At 41.8% G+C, this 19,768-nt stretch overlaps 1 protein-coding gene across 6 annotated transcripts in view; it reads left to right on the plus strand.

Moving 5' to 3' along the window:
- The window catches only part of KALRN (kalirin RhoGEF kinase), a 746,508-nt gene that overhangs the window by 320,959 nt on the left and 405,781 nt on the right, over positions 1-19,768 (plus strand). For all 6 annotated transcript variants that reach the window (XM_043525781.1, XM_043525782.1, XM_043525784.1 and 3 more), the window contains exon 6: positions 15,955-16,077. In XM_043525781.1, the coding sequence (XP_043381716.1) occupies positions 15,955-16,077 (123 nt within the window). The remainder of the gene's footprint in view (positions 1-15,954; positions 16,078-19,768) is intronic.

A 19,768-nucleotide genomic window follows, 5' to 3' on the forward strand; every position in this document is an offset into this window, starting at 1 on the left:
TTTGACTCTACTGAGATTGCTGACAAGACTGGAATTGGTACTAACGGTGGTGTTGATTTTTATTGTATGGACAGTTGGCCACTAAGGCAGCCAAACACCCATGAGTGTTTGACCACTGTTGACCCAGATTGAATTTGGACCAGCAACACAGAAGCAGAATGTACAAGAGATACGACATAGAAGCAGAATGTATGAGGGATGCAACAGACAAGCAGAAGGTTGGGAATTGAGGCTTACAGAGGTTAAGTGACCTGGCCTCATTTCACACACAAGTCTGTTTAGAGCTAGGAATTGAACTCAAGTCTCCTGATCGGTATCTTAAACAGAAGACTGTCCTTGCTTCAGTGCCTTCTAGTATCCTGAATTAGGGCCACTGGAGGGATGATGCCATGTATGTTTTCCATGATGGGGCTGAGCATGCCATTTCTACATCATTTACAAGTGAACCAGGTCTTATGCCTGGGAATACAAAATACTAACCATAAGCATTGTTGGCCCTGTTATTACAGTTAGATGAGACATACTTGCGCTAGATTTCTTTCCTGGCTTAATTTAACATGTCCTAAAATGTTGTTGTACAATTTGGCTACTTCCTATCATATTTGAAAGGGAGCATTCAGCACACTTGTACCTTTCGGTGCATGAGGGCAGGTCATTAACCAAACGATTGCATACTTCTTGCTGTGTGAGAACTGTTCCCAAATTCAGCAGTTCTCGCTTCACAGTCTGTTCACTTCTAACTGTGAGGAAACAGCTCTACTGTCCGCGTCTACTGAAACGGGAACACAGTGTACTGTCCTATTTCCAGCTTCCTGATGCCAGCATTGGATACTTAGTTACCAAACCTCACGATTCCTCCGTGAACATCAGAACTGAACTGATCCAAAAATAATTAAAGTCAGAATGTTCTGATGAAGTATTTTTGCATTTGCACCAGTTTCCTTTTTATTTTTATTGCCAATTTTGATATAGAGCATTTCAAGACTGCTTCACCTTCGTTGTCTTGGCACCACGGTAAATGCACAAAAATGTTCCCCGATCAGTATTGCAAGAGCAACTATTTTTGGCTGTCTCAGTAGGGAGTATTTCAATCATTATTTAACAGAGATTACAGCAGGTAATAACCAACATATTCAGTTGTAATTACTGAGGATGCCAAGGGATAAATGATCTAACGTAGCAGGAATCCATCACAGAGAGAAGATGATGAGAAGGAGGTTTTTAATTTTTATTTACTTACTTATTGCTTCAACCCTCAAGAAGCCTTGGAGATAAAAACCTGGCTGTCAGAAATTCATACAGTGAAGTGGTGCACAAAGTCTAATAGTCAAATTAATTGTGCAGCAACTTTCAGACATGGTGTGGCATGGTTTTGGGATTGCTGTGGTACTCAAGGGGCAAAGCCAGGAGAGTTATGCAGGTCATCCCAAATGAACACCAGTAACACAGTTAAACCATGCCATAATGTCCTTTATCTTGGAGATACCATACGTTCTAGTGAAAATTACTTTTAAACTGTTTTAAAGAGTCTTTAACTCTCTATCACTCTTCCTATCAAACCAGGTTGTCTTGGCCTGCAAGATAGACAGTGTAGGGAGAGAAAAATGACAACTTTTTGAAACCTCTAAAAGTGACCTGAAATAGCTTCTTCATACATTATACTATCATGATGTTAAAGTGCCATTAGCACTGAGGAACTGGAACAGCTGATAAAGGATTTTATGCCTTCATTGACAGAACTGTTTACTAAGGTGTAATCAGTTACATCTGTGCAAGCCCACTGACGGCAAGGGGATTGCACAGGTGTCAGTGGGGGCTTAATTTGCCCTGCAGAACATTTATCACTGGTAATGATGCATGACAGGGAAAAATTATTCTTGACATTCAGAGCCCAGGTTGTATTTGCTAGGCTGATGGCTAGAGAACATATTTTCACTCACAAACTGAGCTCATTTGATGTGGAAATCATCAAGGCAAAATGAACTTGGGAACACATATTCTGACCTCCAAGGAATCACTTTTCAGAGCAGACCTTCAATTGAACATTTGTGCACTATTTTAGGATCCATCAGGGCTAGAAACAAATTCAGCAGTAAGTTAGTATTTCTGGTTTAAAGTTGTTATTCAGTATAAAGCGTCATGAGATGTCAGAGTTTAGACCTGTGACTATTACACGACTGTGGAATAAAAATAAATAAATAAAAAATCCACGACTGTGGAATAAAAAACAAAAAACTCGATGATAATAACAATGGGGGATTTCAACTATCCCCGTATTGACTGGGTACATATCACCTCAGGAAGGGATGCTGCGATAAATGACTGCTTCTTGGAGAAGCTAGTTCTGGAACCCACAAGAGGAGAGACAATTCTTGATTTAGTCCTAAGTGGAGCACAGAATCAGGTCCAAGAGTTAATATAGCTGGACCGCTTGGTAATAGTGACCATAACATCATTAAATTTAACATTCCTGTGGCGGGAAAACTCCACAGCGGCCCAACACTGTAGCATTTAATTTCAGAAAGGGGAACTACACAAAAATGAGGAGGTTAGTGAAACAGAAATTAAAAGGTACAGTACCAAAAGTAAAATCCCTGCAAGCTGCGTGGAAACTTTTTAAAGACACCAAAATAGAGGCTCAACTGAAATGTATACCCCAATTTAAAAAACATACTAAGAGAACCAAAAAAGAGCCACCGTGGTTAAACAACAAAGTAAAAGAAGCAGTGAGAGGCAAAAAGACATCTTTTAAAAAGTGGAAGATAAATCCTAATGAGGAAAATAGAAAAGAGCATAAACTCTGGCAAATGAAGTGTAAAAATATAATTAGAAAGACCAAAAAAGAATTTGAACAGCTAGCCACAGACTCCAAAAGTAATAGCAATTTTTTTTTTAAATACATCAGAAGCAGAAAGCCTGCTAAATAACCAGTGGGGCCACTGGACGATCGAGATGCTGAAGGAGCACTCAAAGACGATAAGGCCACTGCGGAGAAACTAAATGAATTCTTTGCATCGGTCTTCACTGTTGAGGATGTGAGGGAGATTCCCAAACCTGAACCATTCTTTTTGGGTTGCAGATCTGAGGAACTGTCCCAAATTGAGGTGTCATTAGAGGAGGTTTTGGAACAAATTGATAAACTAAACAGTAATAAATCACCAGGACCAGATGGTATTCACCCAAGAACTGTCATCTGTAACCTATCATTTAAATCAGCTTCTGTACCAAATGACTGGAGGATAGCTAATATGACGTCAATTTTTAAAAAGGGCTCCAGAGGTGACCCTGGCAACTACAGGCCGGTAAGCCTCACTTCAGTACCAGGCAAATTGGTTGAAACTATTGTAAAGAACAAAATTGTCAGACACAGATGAACAGGAAATATTCAACGTGGTCTTTGTAAAGGGAAATCATACCTCACCAATCTACTAGAATTCTTTGAGGGCGGTCAACCAGCATGCGGTCAAAGGAGATCCAGTGGATATAGTGTATTTAGATTTTCAGAAAGCCTTTGACAAGGTCCCTCACCAAAGACTCTTAAGCAAAATAAGCAGTCATGGGATAAGAGGGAAGGTTCTCACATAAATTGATAACTGGTTAAAAGATAGGAAACAAAGGGTAGGAATAAATGGTCAGTTTTCAGAATGGAGAGAGGTAAATAGTGGTGTCCCCCAGGGATCTGTACTGGGCCCAGTCCTCTTTAACATATCCATAAATGATCTGGAAAAAGGAGTAAAAAGTGAGGTGTCAAAATTTGCAGATGATACAAAACTACTCAAGATAGTTAAGTCCCAGGCAGACTGCAAAGAACTACAACAGGATCTCACAAAACTGGGTGACTGGGCAACAAAATGGCAGATGAAATTTAATGTTGATAAATGCAAAGTAATGCACATTGGAAAACATCCTAACTGTACATATACAACAATGGGGTCTAAATTAGCTGTTACCACTCAAGAAAGAGATCTTGGAGTCATTGTGGATAGTTCTCTGAAATCGACTCAAATTGCAGCAGCAATAAAAAAAGTGAACAGAATGTTGGGAATTATCAAGAAAGGGATAGATAATTAGACAGAAAATATCATATTTCCTCTATGTAAATTCATGGTACACCCACATCTTGAATACTGCGTGCAGATGTGATCACCCCATCTCAAAGAAGATATATTGGAATTGGAAAAGGTTCAGAAAATGGCAACAAAAATTATTAGGGGTGTAGAACGGCTTCCGTATGAGGAGAGGTTAATAAGACTGGGACTTTTCAGATTGGAAAAGAGGCGACTAAGGGGGGATATGATAGAGGTCTCTAAAATCATGACTGCTGTGGAGAAAGTAAATAAGGAAGTGTTATTTACTTCTTCTCATAATGCAAGAACAAGGGGACACCAAATGAAATTAATAGGTAGCAGGTTTAAAACAAACACAAGAAAGTATTTTTTCACACAACACACTGTTAACCTCTGGAACTCCTTGCCAGAGGGTGTTGAGAAGGCCAGTACTATAACGGGGTTCAAAAGGGAGCTAGATAGATTCATGGAAGATAGGTCCATTAATGGCTATTAGCCAAGATGGGCAGGAATGGTGTCCCTAGCCTCTGTTTGCCAGAAGCTGGGATTGGGTGACAGGGCTGCCGGCTTCTCCGCTGACGGGGACAGGGCTCGGGCTTCCAGCCCCAACTGCCTGGCCCCGCTCTCCCTGGGGCTCTCATACTTTTCTCTAGTTGAGCCAATTTAAAACTGGATAGGTGGCACTGGCAACCCAACATGCATGCAACATCTCCTGTAAGTGATGGATTGCTTTGCTTTAATTGGTAAGGAATTTCTCTGGGCCTCCTACTAATTCCTCTAGTCTCGTCATCCCTTCAGATGCATTGCTTGGATTTCTTTGCATTTGATTATATACATAATTGGTTACCTGTCCTTCATTCAAATAAAGACCCAAAAGATTCTGTTAGAATAATAACATTTCTTAAGTGTGTACCAGCTCATAAGGAGACAGCGGAGACTAAATATTTGTGTGAAGTATTATGTACCATGTTGAGCAAAGCTCATTATGAAACCTTACCTCATATTTTTGTTGGGTCTTTTCCAATCACTCTTGAGTTTGTTTTTAGTATTTGAAACATATCTCTGGTTGTAATCTTGTCAGATCAAATCAGCTAAGCAGTGTCAGGCATGGTCAATACTTGGATGGGAGACTGCCAAGGAAAACTAAGGTGATGGAAGAAGTATAGCTGTTGATTCAATAGGTGGTTCTTTTCTATCTGAGTCCAGAAATCCAAGACATATATGTATAAATTAGATATTCTTTCAGGCTAATTGTTTTCCTTTGTTATCATCATGGTAATATTTTCAGGGATTCTATTCTTCCCCCGCTTACCAGTCCTAGCCTATTTCTTATGGCTTGGGCTGAGGATTCCTGAAAAGAAGGAATTGTTCAGAGGTGCCTTTTGAGAGGTGGAGATTTTTTTTTTGTCTCTGTAATTGCTAATGAGCTATTTCTTTAGCAAACATGTTCCGTGTATTTTTTTTTTTTTTGGAAGCAGGAGTGCTATCACTCATATTTGCATGCCGTGGGGAGGGTTCATTGGCTTGATGTTCAGACTGAAATAATAATTAGAGCTTGGACTGAGCTGAGAAATTCAGACGTGGATCTGAACCCAAACATCAGCAAAATTTGAGGGTGTTTTTGTAACATACTGGCTAAGTGCTTGTGCTGGTGACATTGTAACAACCCACCACTGATCATCAATGGAGCTAGAAGTAGAGATCTTCAGCTCCAATACAGGCCACTACCACTGGAGATAAAGCTGGTAGTAGTTGCTGGTACTACTAGTAGTAGCTGGTGGTAGTAGCAGACTTATCCCCACTGTGTTGACCAGGCACCGGGAGGGGACACATTACCGGCAATTAGCCAGTGTATTACATTTGGATCATTTTTTGCTGTATAGATAGGAGACAACAGAAAAATTTGGATCCTACCTTCCCCAGAGTTTGAGGGTATTGAGAACCAGGGTTTGGGCTCAAGCACATCTCTCATGTTAGTGAGTGTTATAAGAAAAATTAAAAAAGGGAGAGTTGTTACGATCATACTTAGGTGTTATGGTAATGAGCGCTATAGAAAACCATAGGTTAGAGTAGTGTCTCTATGGATGCTCCATTTCAGAGGTGCACGTGCACCACGTGCCTTCAATCAGAGATTTTCATTAACAGTGTCAGTTTGGACTGTGCATGGGCCCTACACATCTTCATGCCTCACACTAAGGCTATATAGAGCTGTGTGGGCAAATCACCCTCACTTCCTTCTCAATGGCGTCAGCCTGAGATAGAGCTTTAGAGTGTCTGCCTTGAACATGCCTTGACTAGAAGCTTTTTTCTTCTGCTAATGAGTTTAGGTTTTAGATAGTTTGCTAGTTTGTTAGGTTAGTAGTTGAGAGGATTCATTTTGTTCCTCTCCCTTCTTTCTGGGGAGGCTTGCCTTCCTAGGAAGGGCATGCCTGTTTCACAGGGTTTCAAATGCTGCATCTCTTGGTAGGAGGCCATCCTAGTTAGCAACAGACACTCTGAGTGCATTTGCTGCTTTGGAAAGTCACATTTCCCTCAGAAGTATAACTTCTGTCTGGCCCTTAAATCCAGGGTGAGGAGGAACTGGGGGATTAAGCTGAGTCTATTCATGATGGAACATTCACTTTGCCTTTCTCCAGAGCCAGCTGAGGTGAACCCCCCTGTACACCAGTCTTCAGGCAGATCCAGTGCTCCCATGATATCTTTCCCCAAATTCCCCTCTCTCTCTCCATCATCCTTGACATCGTCCAGCAGAAAAGGGTACCAGAGGTGATGGGAGTCTGGTGACTGAATAGGTCTCACTGCCGAGAGGCACGCAGTACCCCCTGAGCAGTGGAGACTCTGGTTCATCTGTCACCAATAAATCCTTTGCGTACCAAAATTCTTGTGGTACTGACATGATGGTGTGTCTGTCTCTACAGGTAGACGGTACCAAAGATTTAGAGTGCTCCAAGGTTGGCACTGATGGAGTTGGACACTTAGATTTGCATGGTACCCAGGAACCCATGAGAGGATGTGCCAGCAGCAAAGCTGTGTCCGATGGTACTAATCTGGAGGAATGTTTCTCCTTGCCCTCTTTGTCACGTCTGGGCTCCACCCAGGTTCAGTTGGAGCAGTGGCAGATCTTAGAAGTGCTCTGGGACTTTCCAGCCTCACCAGTACCGGAGCAATCCTTTCCCTTTATGGTATCAAACCGAGAGGTCAAATCTTCTGGGTCAACCTATGAAAGACCAAGGTCTTTTAGAAACAGGCTCCTTATGAGGGGAATGTGAACTCCTGGAGCCCTTCGAGGAGGTCTCTGGAGTCTATCCCTTTCTTGGGAAGAGTTGAGCTGAGTTAAAAAGGAGCACTGGATCATGGCAAAATATAATTACACAAACTACACAAAATGTACCACTTTTATTGAGTACCTTCCACTGAAGCAATGAGAGCAATTTCAGGCCATAACTGCTGAGGGACAGTTACCATCCAGGACATCCCTTCATGCACCCCTAAATGTAGCAGATGCCTTGCCAGTTCCATCTCTATGGTGGTAGTTATGCACAGGGCATCCTGGCTCCAACTTTCTGGCTTTCCCAGAGGTCCACAGCACTGGAGCGGACCTCCCCATTGATGGTCTGCAAGTTGTTTTCAGAGAACACAGAAAAGTCCCTGAACACTTTGAAAGATTCCAAGACCACTTTATGATCTCTGAGAATTTACACTCCTACAAACAAAAGAAAATTTAGTAGGTCACAAACCTCCTAGAAATCTGGCCCAATCCACTTCTCTGGATTCCAAAGAACCTCTCAAGAAGAAACAGATTCCCAGAAGAGAAGATCCCCTCATGCTTGTGGCCTGAGTACTCAGCCAGCCTCAAAACACCACTTTTGATGGGCTGGTCAAAGGTTCAAATCCTCCTCATTCCTTAGTTCACCAGCTGCAACAATTTGCCCACCTCCCCACATTTGGAGATTGGCTTCCTCATTTTCAGCATACAAGGATACTGATTTCTCCAAGAATAATTTGTCTGTAGTATCGGTTTCCATATACTCTTTACCTCCCTTCCTCCTTTCCACCCCACTTCCCCCATCCGTCTTCGAGGAACCTTTCTCACAGGCTCTCACTGAGACAGGAAATAAACTCCCTTCTTCATTTAGGAGAGATTGATCCTGTCCATGCTCAACACAAAGGAAAGGGTTTCTACTCAAGATACTTTATCATACAAAACAAAAACAGACAGTGGAGACTGATTTTAGATTTAAGGCTACTAACGCATGTGCCCCTGAAGTGGAGCACCCATAAGGGAACACATCTCGAAGAACCACAGTTACTGCACGGGGTTCATAACCTCCTCTTATCATTTGGAATGATGATGTAAATCCTGTTGATCTGAATTATCATTGGACTGGGTACAAAATTATTTCGTGTCCTTGTTTGTGTTCTCCATTCTTAAACAAGCAGTCATTATGCTTGCTGAAATGGCAGGTTTTATAGTTAGAGCTGGTCAAAAGTCAGAATTTCCTGAGGAACAAAAATGCTGATATTCTAAAAAAATTTGCTCCACTTCAGAGTGCAAAGCAGAATTTCAGAATGTGTTGCAGAAGGGAAAAACACAAAAAAATGTTTTGAAATAATGGAAACATTTTGCTTCAAAAATTTCTAAATGAAATTGACCCTGGGAGCCCAAGCTCTGAAGCTTCTGGCTAGCCATGGTTCCCACAGCTTCTAGGCGCTTGGCTCCCCATGAGCCCTAGCAGACTGATGGAGATCCAGGAGCCTAGAAGTCCTGAGAGTCATGGCTAAGCAAGGAGCATCGGAGCTTGGGAGCCACAGCTCCCACTCTGTAACAATGAGTTCTCATGGCTGTGAGGCTCCCTGCAGGCTCTAGCTGGGGCTTAGCTCCTGGTTTAGCAGCTGGGAGCCTTCAAGTCCTGGGGCAGTCCAAGTAGTGGGGCTTTCCAGAGCTGAAGACCATGGAAGCCCTGGGGTCCCCAGCCCCAAGGCAGTCATATGGTGAAGCTTCTCCAGAGCCGTGAATCTTGGAAGCTTGTGCTCCCTAGCAGCCTGCTAGTCGAGCTGGCAGGAAACCTTGTCAAAACCCTCCCAATGGTTTGTCAGAATTTCATCAAAACCAATATGTTTCCACAAATCATTTGTTTTGTTGAACAATTCCTAATGAGTTGTAGTAACAGGGTCAGCCAGTAGGATCTGAAGCAAGGAGGCAGTACCCTCCTCCACTCTCAGTAAGACTTAGAACTATCATTCATTTATGATCAACTTGGGATCTGTCTTTTGGTCTGCTGTATATTGGTGCAGGTGGCCCACTCTAGCAGGGGGTGGGGCAGAAGCAGCCAGGGAGGCTGTGGAAATCTGCAGCTAATTAGGGCGAAGCTTGTTAGGAGCCAGACAGAAGGCAGCTGCTGGGGCAGCCCAGAGGGGAGTCTCTTCCTGACAAGCAAGGGAGGAGGACTGGCTCCCAGGGAGAGCACCTGAGATAGAGCAGTGCTGGGCAGGCTCAGGGGAGCGGAGGGTGAGCTCTGGCCTGTTACCTGCTAGGCTGCAGGCCCCTGCCAGAAAGGGCCAAGAGGGTGCAAGGGCCAAGGGGAAGTGGCCCAGGGGTGGTAGGCAGACAAGGGGAGAGAAGGAGGGCGGAAAGGGCAAGGCTGCTGCTAGAGGGTTTCTGTGTCGGGACCCAGAGTAGCAGGCGTGCCTGGGGTCCCCCCCTTCCCCTTTGCACCGCACGTGGCCGCAGAGGAGCATGGCTTGCTCCTTTGCTGCAGACTGCAACTTTCCCCTGAAGTGAGGGGCTAGACTTTGGGTTGTGTTTGGCCCCTGTGGCAGGTGCAAGCCAAAGGACTGCCGTGACCCCCAGAAGGGGGGTGAGAAAGAATTAGTGGACATTGCCAGAGGGCAGTGTCCTGAAGAGGACACCACTGAGTGGTGGAGCAACATGGGTCCGAAACAGTGGAGTAGAGCAGACAATGGGCAAGACACCACCCGCAGAAGGCACTCTGGAGCTGGACTGAGCTAATTCCCAGAGTGACCAGCAGGAGGTGACGCGGTGGTGAGTCCTGATCCCGTTACATGCTGCTTAACTTGGATCTCCCAGTCAACAGTGGACTTTGCTGACAAAATACCACTGGTTTTGGAGCCTGCTTAGAATGTTTTGTACATCTTGAACTGAGCTAATCAGAGCTAATTAATGCCAGGGTATGGATGGGGCAGTGGAGATACAGTTTTATATCCTAACTCACAAATGAAATAAACTTAGTAGGCTCAGTCTGGGTCCTAGTGGGGGATATTTAAGCACTAAAGAGTGGCACTGAACTTAGGGGAAATAGTTTAACAAACCTTTGTGAGAATGCTCTTTGCACAATGCTTGGATCTTATGATTCTTTCATACTGAAGAACTAATTCCCTCCATTAAATGCAATTTTTGTAGCACTTAGCACTGTTCAGTGTGTGCTTTCATTTTTCATTCATGTAGCACAAGAGATGCAGACGACAATGATAATCACCTTAGAAGTTATCTGCAAGTTACTTGTGTTTTTAAAAAAATAAGAAAATGAACAGTCACTTAGAAATTCTAAATGCTTAATTGGTCTCCAGATTATTTGGAGCTGTGTGGAGAAGTGTCAATATGGGAGACATTGAGAATTGTTGGTTCATGTGTTTTAACCCATCTAATGTCCAATCCTAGAGTTATTTCAAACTTTCATAAAATTTAGTGTGAGTTCCATGGCTGTAAGACTGATTAGCGTACGAAAAGTCATTGACAGTCAGTCACTCCAATTAAAAAAATAAGCTGGAATGCTAACCGTAGCAGTAATTAAAGAATCATTAATATAATGGCAATCGCTGGACTAGCTTAGGGTGATATTTTTCACAGATGGGTTGGAAACCATTGATTCAGTGCTAAGTAACACCATTTTAATGATAGGAAAACTATCTGCAGGATGAGTCCTAAAATCTGGCCTATTTTAAAATAATCTGTGGTAGAGAAATTAACCAAACCAAATGATATTTAACATTTCTACAGGACTCACAAGACAGCCCTTCAGTTTGAACTCCCCCTGCAGGTTCTGTGAAATAGCAATCACTGTCTCATCGCTTTGCTGACATCTTTAGTCTTTGAAGCAAACCAAGGAACACAGTTATTTCATCTACATTAGCAACACAGGAAACACCAGTGTTTTTCAAGTGGGAAAGATATTGGACCTGAAAACACCTCAGGAAATCTTACACCAATAACCAGAGCCAGGACAGCCAATACTGTCACACCGACAGACTCACCTCTCTTCTCCAGTGTTGCCAACTCTCATGATTTTATCATGGGTCTTGCAATATTTAGCATTTTTTCTTAAAGCCCCAACTCCTGGAGTCATGTTATTATATGATAAGCTCATTTTTCTTTTTTTTTTAAATAGTAAATTTCTACCCCTTATGGTTGCAGAGAAAACCTTGGAAACATGAACCCCAAGAGCTCAAAAGTGGAAGGCAAATAAAAAGAACTCACAGTTTGTTATTTTAGAAATCTCATGTGAGCCAATCTTGTGGGGGGGTTTTTTGGGTGTGGCTCATGAATTTTGAAAACTTGTCTCCTTACCACCACATCATTTGGGTTTCACAAGTGCTTCTGTGATGTTTACTACTCATGCTTCAGTGTCACATGATGAGGAATGTGAAAGTATGAACCACTCAATGCTGGCAGAGTTCTATGGTGATAACAATGTGAGCCCTCTTCTTCCTCCCTGGGAAATCCCGATGTTTCCACCTTTATCACAGTCCTGGCCCAGACTGAATGTGATTCCTCAGTTTTCCTGAGTAATAGGAAACCACCTGCTAGTATCTGCTAAGGCTCAGATTCAACAAAACACCCCTATTCATCAAAGCACATATGTAATGGTTCATTGCTTTGCTGAATCTAGGCCTCTCTTGCCACTTGTCAGACACATACTCCAGCTCCAAGGAACTCAACATCTTGTTAGGGACCAGGATGTAGGTGGTGTTGTCTAGTGAGTAGAACAGGCATTCAGGTCAGGAAGTGGAACTGAGAATCAGCACCATAGTCAACTGCTCATTACCAGAGCCAGGAGACAAGTGAATACGAAGCTGAGGGTCAGAGCTGGGGTCAGATACCAAATGCTAGAGTCCAGAGTCAAGCCAGAGTCGGAGTCAGAAGTCAGAGCTGAGGGTCAGAGCCGGGATTAGTCACCGATGGTCACAGGTGAGGTGTTAGTGCGTGAACCGGCAGAGGGGCAAGGAGCAGTCAGGAGCACAGTGGGAACTAGTACCATGGGCAGGGGCAAGGGAGGAGCCTGAAGCACGAATCAGAAACATGGTTGGATACAGCATGCAGGAAGCAGACACAAGCAGGATCCAGTGCAGCAGCAGGGAATCACCTAATTGCTCAGACAACTTCCTTTGTCACCTTTTGGCTTAAATAGCATGGCTGGACCAATCAGTGGAGCCCGGCGATCCTCAAGTCAAGGGTCTCGTGGATGGTGCCTTGGCTGTGGCTGTAGTTCTGCTAGCTGTTTAGCCAGCCAGATTTCAGCAGACTTCAGATGGTGGTCAGGATGTGATAGGTGTGTGGAAACTCACTGGCCTGGGTTTGAAAGCCAGGACATCACACACCTTTTCCTTCCCTGAGTTTACCATGTTATGGGAGTTTATAGTAGGTGGAGGGAGAAGGTCACACACTGAATCTTGGACCTTATCAACGTGAGATAATTTGCCACAGGCCCTGCAAGTAATTTGGAGTAACATAAATAAATACAGTCAAAATCTGAAACATAGTTGAGAATGCCTTCCTAATTCTGCTGCTGTCCATGAACATGAATGAAGAACAATTTTTGGAAGGCAACACAGAAAATGATTGTGTGTAGCTCAAAGCTCCTGAGGTACCCTTTCAATTACTATAGTTTATGATTTATTAAACGAGACAAAAGGATACATTTTTATTCATTTGAAATTTTAATTTTTCTCCTAGTCAGTTATTCTACCTCAAAGTTCATAAATATGGCTTAACTTAACCCAGATCCTTGTTCTATAATACAATTGTGGCTAAGATGAAGAAAGCGCTCTTTCACCCCCAGAAATAATCTGTTACTACTTGTTTTGTTTTATTAATCATTTAAATTCAAGTTGATTCCATTTAGCATTGCTGTGCATAAAATACTAGATTTACTATTTATTTTCAATGGCTTTCAGCCAGGTTTTTTTCCTTAAATGGTTCTAGCTTGGTTAAAAACATGTTCACATTTAACATGTATCTGCTTGAGATAAATCTGGTTTGGTTCTAAACAGAGAGATAAAACTCTGTTGTTTGGACATGAACTTTACTCTTGAAATATCTGTATTGTTTTATGGTAATACTTTTCTTGAGTCCACAGCTGCGTTAAATTCTTTTCTACTCAAATTGTATTAACTCTTAATGAGGCACTGAGATAGCTTTAGGTTGAGTTACATTAGGTTGTTTTCTTCAGTTTAATCACTAACGGTGTTTTGAAAACAGTGGCTACATCCCAGAATGAATCTGGTCAATTTCACAGTCTGAAATAATGAGTGAGCAGCCAGATTCTGATCTGCTACAGTGGTGTAAATCTGGCGTGATTGTACTAAGGTCAACAATGTTGTTCTGGATTTACACTGCTGTGATGGAGATCTGAATTTCTCCCTAAATATCTTCCATCAGCAAATGTAAAATACAAGATAAGGTACAAAATCTCTTCCTGCAAATAAATTAATGTAAAATAACACATCAAGGGGACAGGTTGGTAGGACTCGTCTTTGGAGCAGGGGTCAGTGTAACAGCTCTAAATCTGGTGTTACTAGAGCTTTTATAAGGTTTATTCTTCTCCCTGATGTAAGGGGTATTAAATGTTACTTGTGTAAAATCCTCTACACAGTGAGACTAGAACAAATCCTAATGTTGAAATGAGCATTTAGAGCAAAATCCAACTTCACTGGAGAGGAGTTTGAGGTGTATGTACAGAGCCTATTTTCAGCCTAAATGTCTGTGTAACTCTTCGTGCCCATGGAACCTATATGTGCACAGGCAGAGGAGAACTGACCTTGGGAAATAATAATAATGTATAATACGCGGAGGCTAGAATCTTTCTGTTCTTAAGGTGTCACCAGTCAAACTTTTTGTTATTCCATTGATTTGATGCTGGTATTTATCTGAGGTCACATCAGTAGCATAACAAAGATTTGTAGCAATCGCTTGAGCATATGGTTGTTGTAGCTAAGCTGGTCATTTGCCTCCCTCCCACTCACAACAATGTAAAACCTCGTGCCTCTTCAGCACCACCAAATGACTGTACTGGTACTGTACAGCACCACCAAATGACTGTACTCCTGGTATTATTCATTTATTTATTATTGGTATTATGGTACAGCCTAGGAACCCTGATCAGGGCCCCATTGTGCTAGGCATTGTACAGACATTTAACAAACAAGACAGTCCTTGACCTAAAGAACTCACGCTCCACATGTCAGAAAGCACATAAAAGGTGGACAAAAGAGATAAACTGTGTGAGAGTGGGTTGGGAGGATAATGTAACAATGAAACAGGGTTTAGTGGAAAAAAATATGAGTTCATCTTTTGCCTAACCAGTGCCAGACAAGAACGAAGACTTCCAGTTTGTTTATAATTTATTCTACAGGGAAACAGAAAACTAATCAAGGTGCTATTTTTCAGTCAGTAAAATTAAAGTCAAAACCATTTGGTTTGGTAGGACTTGTTTGGCATGAGAAGAAGTGTTGTCTTAATGGTCATAGCTCACAACTTGGAGCTGTAATCTAGCATAGAATGTCCTCTGGAGTCTTATTTTTATTAAACTATAGATCCCAGCCGTGGCTGCTGGGTTCTAGTCCCAGCTTTTCCACTAACATGCTTAGACCTTAACCAAATCACTTAACCTTTACATACTCAGTTCCTCTATCTGTGAAAATTGAGGTGATATATACTGTGCAATGGTACAGTGTGAGTATGTGTGTATTAAGGCTCAGGACGTTGGGTTGGGACACTTAAATTCTATTCTGGCTCTTCCTCAAAAAGGCTCTGTAACATTGGACAGGTCAATTAACTTCTCTATTCCTCAGTGCACTCATTTGAATAATGGGTATTATAATCCTTATCTACCTAATAGCTAACTTGTGATATTTAATTCATAAATGAGCTCCTTGGATGTCAGGTGTTATATAATAAAAGATGGAGACTAATAAAACTGATGTACAGAATTTTGTTAGAGTTAAATCCAACATACCAAACTACTTAGACATCTGTTTTCCTTTGAAATGGAGCTAAGAGCAGTGAGACACTGACAGGAGTATGGACCATAGAATTAAATAAAACGTGTATGTGTGTTTCACTGTAAGCTAACATTTCGAAGCAAGACTGCTCTTTGTTTTTTGGGGGGGGAACAAGTACTAATAAAAATCAGTGTAAAACCTCAGTTTGGTTTTTAGCTGAAACATGTGGGGAGCTTATTCATATACTACAAAGAAAGAAAAAGAAGAAAACCAAATCATTATTGTGTAAAGATTAGTGGTTCATTCCTAGGTTCTGGTAACATTATGAACCACAAGAGCATTAGTCAATGGAATAACTTCTAATGTAGGCCCTGTCACTGTAGTCTTTCTACTTATGGAACTCCGAACAAAGTATAGGAAAGGACTATAGGATCAGCTTGCAGAGAGACCGGCTTACCATGTGTGTTCATAGAGAAGGTGGTAATAACTTAAATTTTGTCCTTGTTTGAATACACTCTATTCAGATAAGGGATGTTTTTTGTGGCGGTACTAAATCATTTTTTGTCATTCGCATAAATCTATGTCAGAAACGTTCATATTTGTATTTTGCACTTGATCTTACTCTTTGTCTGGTGTGAACTTTCTATAGATGTTCGACTGGATCAGCCACAACAAAGAATTGTTCCTGCAGAGTCATACAGAGATTGGAGTGAGCTACCAACATGCCCTCGACTTACAGACACAGCATAATCATTTTGCAATGAATTCCATGGTAAGTTCAGAGATGCACTGTAAATATGGATTCTGTGTGAGTGTGTGTGGGAGGGGAAGGGACAGGAGTGAGCGTTCACTCAAAAGAGACCTGCAGACTATGAGATGTGAAGAATTAAAGAAGGTCAGGCTGGTCGTGGGGCAGCAGCACTTTGTTCTGGGAAGTTACCGTGTCAGCCCTGATGTTGCTATATGATCATTTCCTTGATTTAAAACCAGGCCAGTCCTGTGGAGCTGTTTACATTTTGGAAAACAAATACAGTATTTTTAAGGGTTTGGCGTTTTCTTGACATGGAATTAATGAGACTCAGTAGAACACTAGCTGAGTGCTTTAATAATTTACACTTCTCTTCCCCCACATGGCTGCTCCTCAAAAATCCAAACAGGGGAATCTAATCAAACTGTCAGTTGTGTCCAGAATCAGATTTTGTTTTTTTCTTAGCTGATTGCAACTTTGGATGCAACTCATCATTACCTGAGGTGAAAAAAATTAATCATCGTCCATTTGGAAGTGCCTTGCTTTCTTACTTGGTCTTCCCTAGTATACAGCATTTGTGTCTGCAAGCTGCAACACTTTCAGTGCAAAAATTGGGGCAGAATGTATTGACATTTTGATCATTGTGCTAATTTAGAACAATGAATGCACACATCCTATCGAAATGGCATAGGATAGGAATAGTCCTGTCCTCTCTCTCTCAATATTAACTGTCAGCTACAGAAAAAATGCCCAGAAAAAATGAGTCAATCAACCACTTCATGCTGTGTTTCTGTCAGTTCTCTGTAAAGTGACGCAGGGTCAAGCAAGGTTGGCACTGGGATGAGAGACCTCCAGGCAATTTGTAGTTGTTTCAGCTTGTGGCATAAGTCACTCGTGCGCCATGGCCCTGCATGCTGCAAGTAGGCTCTGTGCTGCTGGAGCAGCTGCCTTTCTGATGAAATGTAAAACAGAGATCCTGACCACTTGTGGTCATTAAAGACCACATGGCACTTTTCATAAGATTAGGAATGAAACCCTGGTGTCCTGGTCAAATTCCAACTCAGGTAATTATATTCCATTGACCTAAATTCCCCCTGCCTTTTTCATGGGCTAGTTATTTTTTTCACTAAACCATCATGCTGTGTGCTCATTAGAACACTGCAGTTCAGTGGTGGATAAGAGGTGCTATGTATGTTTATGTATTTATTGTGATTTTAATTCAAAAGTATGACAAAACACAGGCTCTAGGAGTCCTGACTGTTGCTAAATTAACAATAACAAACTATCACTCAGCAGAATACAGTAGAAAATTTAACCTACCTTCCCTTTGCTGCCCTGGGACACTGCCCTCAAGAGGAGTTTCCACAGCATGGAAGGGACTCTGATGAAAAGTTAATACTGCTTCATGCATGATAATAACTACTCTCACGTTATCCTCCCTTTACTGTGACAAAACTAAAACACAATTAAAGGGGGGAAATATTGTGTATAATACTCCAAAATCCTTTATATTATATTCTGCATATCCCTTATCTATCAGCGTCATCTGGACTAAACAAACAGGATCCCAGCTGATGGAGGAGGATATGTTTTAATTATTGTGTGTGTGTTTACGATGTTTTCATTTTATGCAGTAAATAACCATAATGCATCCAAATTCATTTTGGGGTTTTTCTTTAATTCCCTTAGAAATGATTTCCCAGTTGCTTTTCTTTTTAATCTTTTTTAAAATGCTCTAAGCATGTTGACATTCAAACAGATGAACTATAAACTATGACAGTTGAAGATAGGTATAGGACAATCCTCAAAGTATCAGGTGATAATAAAAACATGATGGGAGAATAAAGAGAGACTGTAACCAAATCAGAAAGAAACTGTAGAAGCATTCCAAGAGATGGCCCATAACTCAGTGCTGCCCATACTTTACCCAACTGAAGGCCTCATTGGCACTTGCCAGAAGCCTTAAAGTTTTACCTGATGGTTGAAACTCGCCAGGGTCAGATAGCTCCTGCAAGACCCTCCTCACCAGTGGAGTCCTGCATTTCGAGTGCTTGGAGGAGGTTCTGAGAAGTGCAGCTGCATAGGTGACCTTGGTGATCCCTGAGCATTATGGAGAGGGTTTATATACCATGTTGGCATAGCTGTGCAAGGAGGGCAGCTTTATGGGCTCTCTGGAGAGTTGCCATGGGTTACCCAATTCCATAGGGCAGGTCTACACTAGAAGTGCTATATCAGTGCAGCTGCACTGATGCAGCTGTGTCCCTATGGTGCATCGGGGGAAGATGCTCTATGCCAACAGGAAAGTGCTCTCCCGTCGGCATAATTACTCAACCTCTGTGAGAGGTGGAAGCTATGTCAGTGGGAGAGTGTCTCCTGCCAACATAGCGCCCGTGTGAACAGTGCTTAATTCACTGTAATGTGTCTTTTTCACCCCCCTGAGCGATGTAAGTTAGATTTACTTAAGTGGTAGTGTAGACCTATAGTGTGAATAGCACTTCCACCCTGCAAAGGATCACAGAAGGGGCATAATTTGGAGTGGTGGCCACGGGAAGGCTTCACTGCAGCCCTGTACCCTAGTGTCAAGTGGATTTGGAAATGAGTTGGAAATTTATCTTACCCAGTTTTGGTCAATTCATATTCATACTTGTGTTTAATATGGAAATGGAGTCAGAAAAGAGTGAGCCCCAATTTGTGATGCTCCATCTTGATCTGAACAAACTTCCACTTGGAAGGATATGAAGCATTACATGTTGGGATGTGTGCATTCCAGGAGCTGCACTGCCATACTAAAGATGTGTTTTCACTGGCAGGCAGCATTGTAGGTTTCAGCGGTAAAGCATGCAGGAAAAGCAGGAAGAAAAAGGATCAAAATAAAAATGACCCTTTTCTGTCCAAAGTCCTCGATACTTCAGCCTGATCCTGTTATAAGAGGTGTGCAAACACACTCCCGAGCCCCACAGGGATATGCCTGCATGCACTCAGTTGCAAAACTGCAATCTCTGTATCTATTTAAGGGAAAAGGAAACAAAGAGGTAATACATACATGTGAATCCAAATAATGTTGGTAACTATTTCAAACAATGATGAATCCAAAACTGATTCCTTAATTGAACTTGCCAGAATTTAGGGAAATTAGGATCTGACTTTGTGGCAGAACATTATTCTACAATGGAACAGACAAAAATCCCAGATCCAGAAATGTAGGGTCCAGATCTGGATTTGGGTCAGATCTGTAACTGAACTTTGCAATATCAGTCCATCTCTAATTTTAAATCAAATGTATATCTTTATCAATTTTATTTTTTTAATGAAGAAAACATGAATAAGGATATTTTTGTCAGTGACAGGGACCTGGTGAAAAATTGTATATAGTAGAGCTAATTAGCTTATTATGGCAAGACTTGTCTGCCTGTGTATATCTTTTCCCAAGGGGTCCCTGATTTAAAGCCTAACAAAATTCTTTTTTTTTACCTGTTTGTAGGCATCTTTTTAAGAAAAGTGTCAGGCAATGAAATTCAGAAACACAAAGCCACACCAGAATGCTTGTGTAAAATGTATAGACTCATAGACTTTAAGGCCAGAATGGACCATCATGATCATATAGTCTGACCTCCTGCACATTGCAGGACACAGAACCAAACCTGCCCACTCCTGTAAAAGAACCATAACCTCTGGCCGAGTTACTGAAGTCCTCATATCATGTCTCCTTATTGTT

This window comes from Chelonia mydas, chromosome 11, assembly GCF_015237465.2.
Source record: "Chelonia mydas isolate rCheMyd1 chromosome 11, rCheMyd1.pri.v2, whole genome shotgun sequence".
NCBI lineage: Eukaryota > Metazoa > Chordata > Testudines > Cheloniidae > Chelonia > Chelonia mydas.